Source organism: Amphibalanus amphitrite, unplaced genomic scaffold (genome assembly GCF_019059575.1).
Source record: "Amphibalanus amphitrite isolate SeventyFive unplaced genomic scaffold, NRLGWU_Aamphi_draft 001166F_arrow, whole genome shotgun sequence".
Classification (NCBI taxonomy): Eukaryota; Metazoa; Arthropoda; class Thecostraca; order Balanomorpha; family Balanidae; genus Amphibalanus; species Amphibalanus amphitrite.
Genome location: NW_024882660.1, coordinates 21,396 through 33,749, shown reverse-complemented (window position 1 = coordinate 33,749; position 12,354 = coordinate 21,396). Strand labels below are relative to the sequence as shown.

The following is a 12,354-nucleotide window of genomic DNA, read 5'->3' as shown; positions in this document are numbered from 1 at the left end:
CGGACTGTAACATGAAGTTTGAGAAAATATCGGCACGTACGTTCATGAATGCGACTTAACCCGCGACCGCCTGGGGGGAGCTCTTGAGTTCTGGAATAACTCATGAACCGCTTACGCTATCAACTTGAAACTTGGCATACCTTCTCCCCCATCGATTTGACGTCTCCTGTGTAATTTTTAAGATTTTTTTCTAGTTTTTTTTTTTTAGATATATCGATTTTAGTGACGTAACTACATGGCGTTTTCAGTCAAAAAGTGGTAAATGTTTAAAAAACCGCCAAAAATCGAGGTTCAAAGCAAATTGCAAATTAAGGACATAAATAGACGCAGCTCAACGGGTTCCTTAACGTGGCTATCTCGGATTTTCCATAAAATGCGTTTTTCACCCCTAAAAATTCAAAAAGCTATATTTTTTGGAAAACAGCTAATAAAATCCAAAATTTTGGGAATTTCCAAAACAGAATATATGTTATAGAGCTCTATTAGAACATAAGATGTCCCAAATTTCAACTTTCTATCTTGATTTTTGACCCCCAAATTGTAAAATATAGCTCCAACATGCATAGGGCATCGTGACGTCATAAGCATTTTCGTGAATTAGAGGCACTACTGAACATCGCATGTGAAAAAATGGCACCACTAGATTCCTGGGACAAAGCTCGTCTAGAAATAGGCATTTTTATGTCAAAAATAAAAAGTTGAAAAATTGACTTTTTTCTTAGCCCTCGTTTAGTTATGTATGGTATAAACGATTTTTTATGCTTTCAATGCACACTTATCACCATCACAGTGATTTCGGGTCACATATAACCATTACCATCGGATTCGGCGTGAAAAATAAGCCATAAAACGTGTGTCGCACGCCCATGTAGCAGAAAGTGAAAACCGTGACCTTTCGTGACCTGACCTGACCTTGACCCGTACTTAGTAGACCCCTATACGCACATGGTAGGGGAGAGTGGGGTAAGATGCCCAGGGTTTGACTATGTCATATATTATTCAAAAATGACGATCAAAAAGCCAAAACTTGGAGTTTCAACGGAAGCCGACATCATTTTTCTCCAAAAATATCACACTTTCGTGCCTGAAACATGATAACTTTTTTTGCTATTAAGCATTTTCCTGGAGAAGTGAAAGGGGGCATCTTACCCCACAGGGTGGAAAAGACGCCCCCTGGCGTTGGGTAAGATGCCCCCTGCACTATAAGTGACAAAAATAGGCACGTGAATCGCCTGAACGAATCAGTAGTCCCTTCGAGCCTGCAGTAGACACCAAACGTCATCGTAAGGGCCCTCAAAGTAGTCGTAAGGGCTTCAGAGGTCATCGTTAGGGCCATTATAGTCCAGCGTGGCCAAACAAGCCTCCGTGGTGGCGTTCGGAGACCACTGTGGGGCCCTTATAGGTCTTCATGATGCTTGAGGGCCCTCAAGCCCATCGTGGGGACCTCAGATGCCAGCGCGGCCCGTGGAGCCAACGTGGGAGCCCTCAAAGGATGTCGTGAGGGGCCCTGGAACCAATATTGGGGCCCACAGAGGCCGTCGTGAGGGCTCTCAGAGTTAGATGCCGCCCAAAAAGTCGCTGTGTGGGCCGAGAGACCGGCATGGGGAGCACCCGACCGTACCGGACTCTCAATAGTCCCAGATCGGCTTTTGTCTCTCATCACAAGTATGTAATAAATGATTTGACGGGCTGCTTGAAGGACAGCCTACGGATTTAGGGGGGCGTCATTCCCCATCAGGACAGGGGGCATCTTACCCCAAGGTACCGAAGTAACATTAAATCAGCACAATTTGTTAGCCATAAAACTACACCCTGAAACAAACTGTTTGGGACACAGTACACGCATGCTAATGTATCGCGACTATAGCAAGGGACGCAAAAATTATCTACCTTCTTTGATATTTACAATGTTTTGACGCCAAAATATTTTTTGAAAGCAGCAAATAAAAAACATGCAATCACCAGCCAGCCGTTGCCCAACTGAGCTTCGCAAATTTTTGTGCAGTTAACAAGGCAGGCTTCCGCTTTACGCTAAGAACATTCATTTCCAGGTTCGATTCTTTGTTTCCCCCGCTAGAGGGGGTGGGGCGTCTTTCCCACCCTGGGCATCTTACCCCACTCTCCCCTACCTTCACTAGGTCTTTGAGGTCATTTTTGGTGAGTTTCGAGCAGCAGCTATCGATTCCGCTGTCCGTAAGCCCAATCATGCAAAACCCCAGCATTTGACCTTTGACCTGACCTTGACCCGAAAGGTGACCTCAATCTTAAAATCTTAAGAGTGCTTTGGAAAGGTCTTGTAGAGACCTTTCGAACGCCTCCTCGCGCGGCTCGATACGACCATTGGTTCTCGAGATAACAGGGGGGGGGGGGGTGGTTCGGCCCCCGATAGGCCGACCCCGACCCCCCCCCCCGGTCCGACCCCCCCCCCCCGCCAGGCTGTCGTGGGTACGGAAATAGCCCAGGCGGTGCCGGGTTAACCCTCGTCCTGGCAGGGCATTTTTTATAACACTGCCTGGCAGGGGGGGGGGGAGGGTGATGCGAGCTCCCTCGCCATTGGCTCCTATGGCACCTACATAGAAACACCAAATTTGGTAGGTAGGTGGGCCCCTGGAATTCTCGCCCCTGTGCAAATTTGGTTGCTCTAGGTCAAAATTTAGGGGGGTTTTGAGGGGAATAAATGTAAAAACTTCACTAAAAACAGGTCAGAAGTTTTCACTTATTACGTTTGGTCTAATTAAGATAGAGCAAAAACAAAAGCAACAGTGAACTTAGCACGTCAAGGCGCGTCGAATGATATACATTTTTGCTTGCTTAACCCTCGCCAGGCGAGGGCCTTTTTCATAGCACGGACGGCGAGGGGGGGGGGGGTTGGTACGACCCCTTCCTCGCGATTGGCTCCTATGGCACTTAAAAACGCCACATTTAAAAAGTAGGTGGGTCCATAGGAGATCTCGCCCCTGTGAAAGTTTGGTGACTAATAAATCAATATTTAGGGGGGTTTTGGGGTATGAGTGCAAAATTTTTGCTAAAACATATCAGAAGTTTTTCGCTTCTAACTTTTTACCGCTAGCGCGTCGCGGAAAAAACGAGCGTGTGCGCCGTTACGAGACGCAGAGATTGGTACCCGATTTTAAGGTCCTTGGTCAACTGGTGACCTCTGAGGTCAGGTCAAGTGCCCCAAGATACGGTTTTGTTTTTCGTGAATAACTTCGCAAGAAACGGTCGCAGAGCGATTTTGGCAGCATCGTGTTCGCCTCACTCAGGCGCGTCGAATGATATATTTTTTATTTGGGTGAGGTCAACTTCAGGTGTTGACCTCAGGTCACGGTCAGGTCAGCACCCCCAGGTCACGAAATCGGTCAAAGTAGGTCATATCGCATATCATTCGATTCGGTAGCTCTTCCTGAGTCCATTGGTGGCTTTCCTGACTCGCTAGCTCAATTTGATCGGGAGTTATTGACGAAAAACTAATATTGGCCCTAATGACGTCATAAATGACGTCACGCAAGGTCAACATTGCAAGTGACGCATCTAACCTTGCAAGGAGTGCACCAAATCACGATTCTGTGTGTTTGAGATAGTTTGAGATCGTTCTTGGCCTGACCTCATATAACCTTCAGGAAAAATCCGAGATATAGAAGTTGTGATACTCATAATGGATATTAGATCCTGCAAGTTTCATTTCCCTGTGAAAGCTACTCTGGCAGTAAGGGTGATGCGAAGTTGCGACATCTGAAGACAGTGCAGAGGTTCACTTATGACGTCATAGGTCAGTGACCTGACCTTACCCGAAAATGCGTTTGGTGTCAACAGATCCGGCTTGAATCAAAGGTCCGGTATGCCAAGTTTCATCTTTCTATCGCCAGCGTGTTCGGAGCTATCGCGAAAAAACCCTATGGGAGGGGGCGGGTGCCGCCCCCTCCCATAGGGGTTTTCGGCCCAGTGGTTTCGGAGTTAGGAGGGGGGGGGGGCTATGAAGAGCCCCCCCCCCAGTAGGGCGCGTTATACACAGACCCCAGTGGCGCGCGGGTTAACATCTCTCCAACAGATTGAATTATATTGCAACATCATCGGCAAAGGTTTTATCAAAAAGGCACGAATTGAGAAAACATGATTATGTATAGACATCGTCTCTCCCACAAATTTCTGGGACATTTAGGGATCACAGACTCACGCCTTTACCTTATATGCGACAACGAATTAAGCGCTGTCAGCAAAGCCCACGCGCATGGTATCCATGTCGTAAGCGGTGTAGAACTTCTGCATGAACAGGGAGCCCAGCACCGTCACATTGTCGTCGAAGTCAGGCAGACCGACAAAGCCCGAGAGGCACATCTCGACGCCACCTCCGAATGGGTAGATGAAGGTGTACTCGAGGGGACTCATCTCCAGGGTGCGTCCGGCCGCCTCGATCTGCAGAGTGGGCAGCGTGTACAGAGTGCTGCAGTCCAGGCCGGCCACGCCCGGCTGGCCGATGTCGAAGCCGCCCAGGGCGTCGTTGACCGCCTTCGCCGCCTCCATGGACATGTAGAAGTAGGGCGTGGTGCTCAGCGCGGTGACGAAGCAATTCTCCGAGCAGATGCTTGTCTCTCCGACAGCGAGGCTCTCCACGGAGGCCATCCAGCTCTGGTGCTCCTCGTTGAAGGTGACGGGCGCCCAGGCCAGCTCGCTGCTGCGGCGGTCGTCGTTGAGACCGCCCAGGGTCAGCTCACCTCCGGCGTCGCCGCGGCCCAGCCAGAGTCCGGCCAGCCACTGTCCGATCAGGCCCTGCTCGACCATCGACTCCACGATCGTCGGCACGCCCTGCTCGCCGGCGCTGAAGCCGAAGCCCAGTCCGAGCACGCCGTCGTTGGGCGCCTGCACCGAGTAGCTGTTCCAGACGGCCGTGGCCTCTCCGAACGTCTGGCCGCTGACGGTAGCGCCAGCCACGCTGATCGAGTCCTTGGAGAGCACGCCGCTGGCGTTCTGTCCCAGCGGCAACTCGAACGGAGTGCCGTCGGCCTGGGGAGGAATAACGACTTCAGAAAGGTCTTCTTTGGAAACATGAAAGGAGACAAATCACAATTTGACATAGGGGGCATTCCACGATAGATCGTACCAGGCCCGTCACCCTCATCTCTCAGATTTTAATGAAAATCGGTCCTAGGGGTAATCATAGGCCCCAAAGACGCGTGGCAAAATATCAGACTTCTCAGATCAAAACTTTTTGAGTTATATTGCATTACATATTTTTAACTTTGGTATGTAACGGTGAGTTTGATGGCCTATAACTCAAAAACGGGTTAAGCAACCAACAAAAAGTAAACAGCACTAAGCTTGAGATGAATCAAAAATCAATATTACTATTTAAAAATTCCAAAGAAAAAATTTCATTGTTGAGCAAAAACCTTAATCTTTTTTCATTTGCCTCTAATGACTTTTGGGACCAAAATTTTTCACATTTTTATTTTTTCAAAATAAACTTCATGTCATTGCAAATCGACATGCAAAAAATTAGAAAGGTGTTCTTTCTATAAGTTCCTCATTTTCCCGCAAACAAAATGGGTTTCGGAGGGGTTGATACGACCCCAGCACGCCGTTTCGCTTGTAATAGAGCTAGAGCCTCGCGGAAAAAACGAGCGTGTGTGCCGTTATAAGTCGCAGCGAATGGTTACCCGATTTTAAGGTCTCAGGTTAACCGGTAGCGTCTGAGGTCAGGTCACGTGACTGAAGTTACGGGTTCGGTTTTTAGTAAATAACTTCGCAAAAAATGGCCACAGAGCCGCGATTTTGGCATCATTGTGTTCGCCTAGCTCAGGTGCATCGAATGGTATACTTTTTGCTAGGGTGAGGTCAACTTAAGTTGTTGACCTCGGGTCAAGGTCAGGTCAGAGCCCCTCAGGTCACGAAGCTGGGCAAAGGGTATCATATGGCATATCATTCGATTCGGAAGGTCTTCCCGAGTCCATTGGTGGCTTTCCCGACTCTCTAGCTCCATTTGATCGGGAGTTATTGACGAAAAACTCTTACGACCCTAGTGACGTCATAAATGACGTCACGCAAGGTTAACAATGCAAAAGTAAAGCATTGGACTTTGCGAGGAATGCATGAAATCACGATACCATGTACGTGGGATAGTTTTAGATCATTTTCGGCGCCAAAATAACAGTTTTTATATTTCCCCATTGATTTATAACAGTGATGTCACGTGACCGACCTGACCTCATGTAACCTTGAAAAATTCCCAGATATACAAGTTGTGAGACCTCTGGAGGACACCATGTATGCGTCCTGTAACTTTTATCTCGGACAGCTATATGGTCATTGGCGTCCAAAACAATGTCAGAACCAAACAGCCTTTTTCACCCTCGCGCTTATAGGAAAGAGGGTTGGATGAACCCTCTTTTCACTTTTTTCAGATGACTCAGACTCAACCCTCGCCGGCCGAGGGGGGGGGGGGCGGGTGCCGCCCCCCCCATAGGGTTTTTTCGCGATAGCTCCGAACACGCTGGCGATAGAGAGCTGAAACTTGGCATACCTGACCTTTGATCCAAGCCGGATCTTTGGACACCAACCGCATTTTTGGGTCAGATCAGGTCACTGACCTATGACGTCATAAGTGAACCTCTGCACGGTCTTCAGATGTCGCAACTTCGCAACGCCCTCACTGCCAGAGGAAATGTCACAGGGAAATGAAACTTGCAGGATCTAGTATCCATTATGAGTCCCACAACTTGTATATCTCGGATTTTTCCTAAAGGTCATATGAGGTCAGGTCATTTTCGTGACCTCACCATTATAAGTCAATGGGGAAAAATTCAAACTGCTATTCTGGCGCCGGGAACGATCTCCAACTATCTCAAGCACACAGAATCGTGATTTTATGCACTCCTTGCAAGGTTAGATGCGTCACTTTTACAATCTTGACCTTGCGTGACGTCATTTATGACGTCATCAAGGTCATATTAGTTTTTCGTCAATAACTCTTGATCAAATTGAGCTAGCGAGTCGGGAAAGCCACCAATGGACTCAGGAAGACCTGCCGAATCGAATGATATGCGACATGACCTCTTTCGACCAGCTTCGTGACCTGGGGGTGCTGACCTGACCTTGACCTGAGGTCAACACCCCAAGTTGACCTGACCCGGACAAAAAGTATACGAGGGGCGTTCAAAAAGTTCTCGGCCCAACCATGAAGGAGTTGAAATTTCGGCCTGCAATGCGGTGTGTTCAATGATGTGTTATTGGGATGTCCACTTACGTAGCCATTAACCAATCTGCCCTGTGATTGGTTCAGGCTGCTAATTAATCGTAACATAGTTTACCTTTCCCGGTCAGAATGGGTGACGCCCAGAAGAGAACAGTGATTTGGTTCATGTATTGCAGAAAAATGCACCAAACGTTATTCACGAAAAGCTATATAAGTGCCAACACATACTGAGGTTTGTCTTTCTTACAGTAGCGTCAAAAAGTGGGCATCTCTGTTCAATTTTGGTCAACAGATCATTAATGGTTACCCCCGCAGTGGCCAGCCATTAACAGCATTGACTCAAGAAAATATGAAAAATAAGCACTTCTTTGTAAAAAATGACAAATGTTCTGGTCTGAAACAACGCAGCAGAAGCGGAGGTGTCTATCAGGTTCCTCAAAACCATTCTTCGACAGCGTATTAATATGTTTAAGATCTCTGCAAGATGCATCCCCCGTTTGCTGACTCCAGAGGAAAGGCAAACTCGAAAGGAGGCGTAACGCGAAAATTTTGGCCCCTATATCGAAGATCCAAAAGAGTTCATTGAACTACTTGTTACCGTGGAGGGATTGCGGGTGTCACACATTGACCCTCAGGGCGTGACCGAGTTGCACAAGTGGAAGCACACTGAGTAAAGGCCACCAAATGAGTGCGACGTGTTAAAGTCAGACGGCAAGGTGACAGTGGTTGCATTTTTGGATGATGGCGGGGCTCTGCTCGTCAACTTTCTAAAACAGGGGCGCACAATTATTGATGAATGCTACACCTCCCTTCGATAACAGTAGCGAGCAGCAGATATCAAGGAGAGACTAGGGAAGCTGACTAAAAGTGTGCGCCTGATCCAGGACCACGCACCAGCACACATGAGCAGGGTGACGATCAGCGAATCAGTGAGCTGTGGCTTCGAGTTGTTGTCACAGCCACTTTTTTCTTCGTACCTTGCACCCTCAGGTTGCCACCTCTTCCCCAACATAAGGAAATTGCTTAGCAGTGGCAACTTCGCTGACAGCAAGGAGACAGAAGCAGCCGTCTTGGACGTGCCAGATGCGTCCAAAACCCACTTGGCTATGGAGACCCAGGGGCCTCTCGCGAAGCGCTGCGCGAAATATTTTTGTCTTAACGGTGCACAGTGGCCCTTTTTCAGAATTAGCACGCATTAATTCCCACATTACCTGAAAGTGGTGCAAGACATCACCACGTGATCAAGGACGTATTCCCTGCCAATGCAAAGTGAAGAAAAGAAACGAACTGCCCAAGGAGATTCGGCCCAACAGCGACAGGCCGCTCGGCCCAAGATTTGGCGCACGTTCGCACGGCTCGCCCGCCGGCCCAGGCCGCTCCGAACGCAAGTGTGGAGAGCCCGCCAGCCGACCGCGCTGCACTAACCGCCAGGACGCCTCAGGGCGTCACGTGACCGCATCTACAGCTGTTGCCAGCCACCGTTAGTCGGCCCCGGCCGAGCAGCAACTAAGGTCAGCGCGACGCGAACAATACAAACACATAGGCGCTTTTGACGTTAGATCTTAAGCCGATCCCACGGGACTAGTGCGGCTTGGACATCAAACGCGACAAGAAATCGGACAGTTTTTCTTGAGCACAGCGTTATGCCTACATGACATTTCAATAAGCACATCTTATGGCAAAAGTCAAGCCACATTTAGGCGCCCACCAGGTGACACCAGCTTCGAGCCAGGTCAATGAGCTTAGTCGTATCGAACAGGAGCCACAGCCGTTCGCGGACTGAACTGGTTCACGTTATCCACCGTAGAAGCAAAATGGCGCAAAATGGCGCGATGCCCTTTGGTGGACATGGTCAGAAGAGATCGGCGATTCGAACGATGTATAATACGACATGTTCCAGAGTGTGCTACTTTACATAAAGCTTCATATGTATGCCGCCATCTCCGTTAATAATCGTCCTGTTATTGTGTCCACAATATTCGGCAAAAGTGGCCTATTTAAGTTTATACAATGAAAATTGTGGTTTCTAGGGCTTCTACGTAAACTCAGCTTCACAGCCATGCCACTTATTTTTAATATTTTCTCACCGAAAGCCTTACAAATTGTTGTTCATTTCAACCTACTTTTTAGGGTCCGCCGGTGGTGTCCGCGCGCCTCTCGACAAACTTCGATTTTGCGGTCAGTTTTACCAAAGATGATTATTTTTTAGGAGGTAAAAATGGCACCATCGGATAGTTTGGAATGTTTTGCACACGATTAGACTACTTTTTACTCAAAAGAAGAGAAAAAATATTTTGAATTTATGCGTGCTAATTCTGAAAAAGGGCCACTGTGCGGTGGTTACTTGACTAAATGAACCTTTTTGGTCTAATAAGTCGACGTCGTATCTCTGCTCCTTCATGGTCGGGCCGAGAACTTTTTGAACGCCCCTCGTATCATTCGACGCGCCTGAGCGAGACGAACACGATCCTGCCAAAATCGGCGCTCTGCGGCCGTTTTTTGCGAAGTTATTCACCAAAAACTGAACCGTACCTTGGGGCACTTGACCTGACCTCAGAGGTCACCGGTTGACCTAGGACCTTAAAATCGGGTACCAATCTCTGCGTCTCGTAGCGGCGCACACGCTCGTTTTTTCCGCGACGCGCTAGCTCCACCAGGGGCGAAACGGCGAGGGGGGGGTCGTACCCGCCCCCCCCCCCTCGGCCGGCGCGTATGTAGAAAACCAATAGGTCCGGCGAGGGTTAAATTGAACTTTCAGTAACCCGTGATGTCACTAGGCAGCTTAACCACGCCATTTGTAAGCTCCCCTCCCGAAATCACTATTCGAAACCGTTATCGGGACGTAAAATAAATACATTTATAGAAAGAACACCTTCCTAATTTTTCGCATACTTCTTAACAATGAACCAAATATTTTTTTAAAGAAATAAAAATTCAAAAAAAAAATTGGTCCCAAAGTCCAAAAAAATACAAATGAAAGAAAACTCGATATGTCATATATCAAAAATAGCGTATTTTTTCGAAATTTCAAAAATACATAGTAATCTCTGTTTCATTGCAAGTTCAATGTTATATAACATTTGGCATTTGAATAATCCGTCTTAGAGTTACAGCCCGCCAAACTTAGCGCTGCAAAGCAAGATCCAAAAAATGTTATACACCATAACTCAAAAAATACTTATCTGATAAGCCTGAAATTGTTACAGGTGGATTCAGAGCCCCTGATTACCCCTGAGACCAATTCTCATCAAATTCCGAGAGATGAGGGTGTCAAATTGGAAAAAAGTGGTACGATCTATCGTGGAATGCCCCATAGGTAATTAAAATTGAGCTAGTTACAATGACTAGAACTTAATGAAACTCATAAATGCTGCCTGTCAGATTAGTATCGTTAACTTGTTCCAGATATTCATGCTGGTGGGTATGTCATCTATTGTTTAGGGTCCCAGCCTCTTGTGGCTTACCTCGTAGGTGGAGGAGGCGGCCGAGTCGTACTGCTTGTGGCTCGTGCAGAACGGGTCGCTGCAGTTGACGGAGGGCACGTACGAGAGCGGGCCGGTGATGTCCACGGTCACTGTCATGGCCTGGCCGGGCGTGCCCACCGACATCTCCCCGAGGAAGTACCGCTGGCCCTACAAATGCACCGCAGCGTCCGAAAACAAGTCAGCGTAAGCATGCTAATGTGGAGCATGCGCAGTGATTGAAACATTCTAAGGACAAGGCAAAAAACATTTAGGCAAAACCATCCTTGCTAAAAACGCAAATATTTGCCGAGGCTCCTTAGCTTAGTACTTACATTAGCCTCCACCTTGGTTAGGGGCAGGGAGACGGTGGCTGGCTCGGCGGCCTTCCTCTGCTCCAGAACGGCGCCGATCACGGGCCGCACGGGGGCCGGCACGTGCGGCACGTCCAGCTGCACGTGCGGCACGGCCACCACGGCCGCCTCCAGGGCGCCCAGACAGGCCAGCACCGACACAAGACGCAGCATCTCAGCTGGAGAAAGGGGGCGGCGATGCCTATCGTTAGCTATAGTATGGCATGTTGTTAGAGTGCCTCAGGTCATTAGAGTACCTACTGTTATAACAGTTATACCCGCAAAATATATCCCTAGATTTTGCGCTTACCATTGTGTGCCTCAACGCTATAAGTTTGTAAATTTACAAGCTGTGCATTAAATTAGCTTACTAGCATTAAATTGCATCCCAGTAAGGTACGAGTAAGTTGTTAAAGCATATGTTATTTAAAAAAAAACATAGCAAAGCAGTGCATGGACGAGACCATGGTGGGAGGCACTGCATCTTTAGAGTGCTTCAATGCCAAACGCCATACAGCCCCTCAGTGTTATATCAAATATCGCATACCTGTACTATAGATGACCTTCACCGAAGGTAAAGTCTGCCCAGGAGCATCAGTTGGAAACTGATAGCTATCGATTCGATGTTTGTCTCTTATATGCCATATCGGCTGGTACCTAGCGGAAGAGATAGGACGCTGATAAATAGTTCAGCAAGATTAGCTTGTTACGCAGCCTCGCAATCGCGGACGTCGGAAAACCACGCGGTGAAGATGAGTGGGAAAAAGTCAAATGTTTTGTATGCTGAAATCTATTTCAGACTGTGCTGTTTTTGCGTGTGAGCCTACGCACACGAGACTGGCCGCCATAGCGTTTCGTCGCGAAGAGAGGAGGCGAGATAATGCGTTGGCAGTAGGAGTTTATTAGTACCTAGCCGTTTGGAAATTTTACAATCAGCCTACATACCTATAACATATAGGTATACCAGCCTGTAAGTACAGTAGATACACAGCCTGTATGGTAGATATAGGTACAGTAAACGATTAAATAGGGACGTAAAATGGCCTGTGCCGGCGAGGGTTAACAATAAACTTCAAAATTTGACCTCAGTTGACCTGACCCTGACCTAATCTCGACCTAAAACTCATGCAAATGTGTTCCATATCACTAATTGAGTGTGCCTATTGAGTTCTTTGTGTAAAATGGCCCATAAAATATGTGTCGAACATGTCATATTTTATATGTTGCTTTTGGTGACCTGACCTGACCTTGACCTTAACCCGCGCCGGGCCGGGGGGTGCTTGAACACCCCCCCTGCGGTTTTTCGCAGATATCTCAAAAAGGAAAAGCGCATTCGATAGCCCTTTTACAG

The 12,354-nt window shown here is 47.9% G+C and overlaps 1 protein-coding gene across 1 annotated transcript; it reads right to left on the bottom strand.

Annotated features, from left to right (window-relative positions):
• Window positions 1-4,067: 4,067 nt before the first annotated feature.
• LOC122370757 (cathepsin D-like) lies at window positions 4,068-11,727 on the bottom strand. The gene is made up of 4 exons (XM_043346646.1): window positions 11,551-11,727; window positions 10,986-11,182; window positions 10,654-10,821; window positions 4,068-5,001 (listed from the first exon to the last, which is right to left on the bottom strand). The coding sequence occupies exons 2-4, from the start codon at window positions 11,175-11,177 to the stop codon at window positions 4,201-4,203; spliced, it is 1,161 nt and encodes a 386-aa protein (XP_043202581.1). The 5' UTR covers window positions 11,178-11,182; window positions 11,551-11,727; the 3' UTR covers window positions 4,068-4,200.
• Between the last annotated feature and the right edge of the window lie 627 nt (window positions 11,728-12,354).

What these genes read in the sequence shown, in the direction of transcription:
- LOC122370757 (XM_043346646.1), bottom strand. Translation starts at nt 11,177, where the DNA reads ATGCTGCGTCTTGTGTCGGTGCTGGCCTGTCTGGGCGCCCTGGAGGCG. An exon ending in TAACCAAGGTGGAGGCTAAT is followed by an intron (nt 10,822 to 10,985) that starts GTAAGTACTAAG and finishes GTGCATTTGTAG; the next exon opens with GGCCAGCGGTACTTCCTCGG. An exon ending in CCGCCTCCTCCACCTACGAG is followed by an intron (nt 5,002 to 10,653) that starts GTAAGCCACAAG and finishes ATTCCTCCCCAG; the next exon opens with GCCGACGGCACTCCGTTCGA.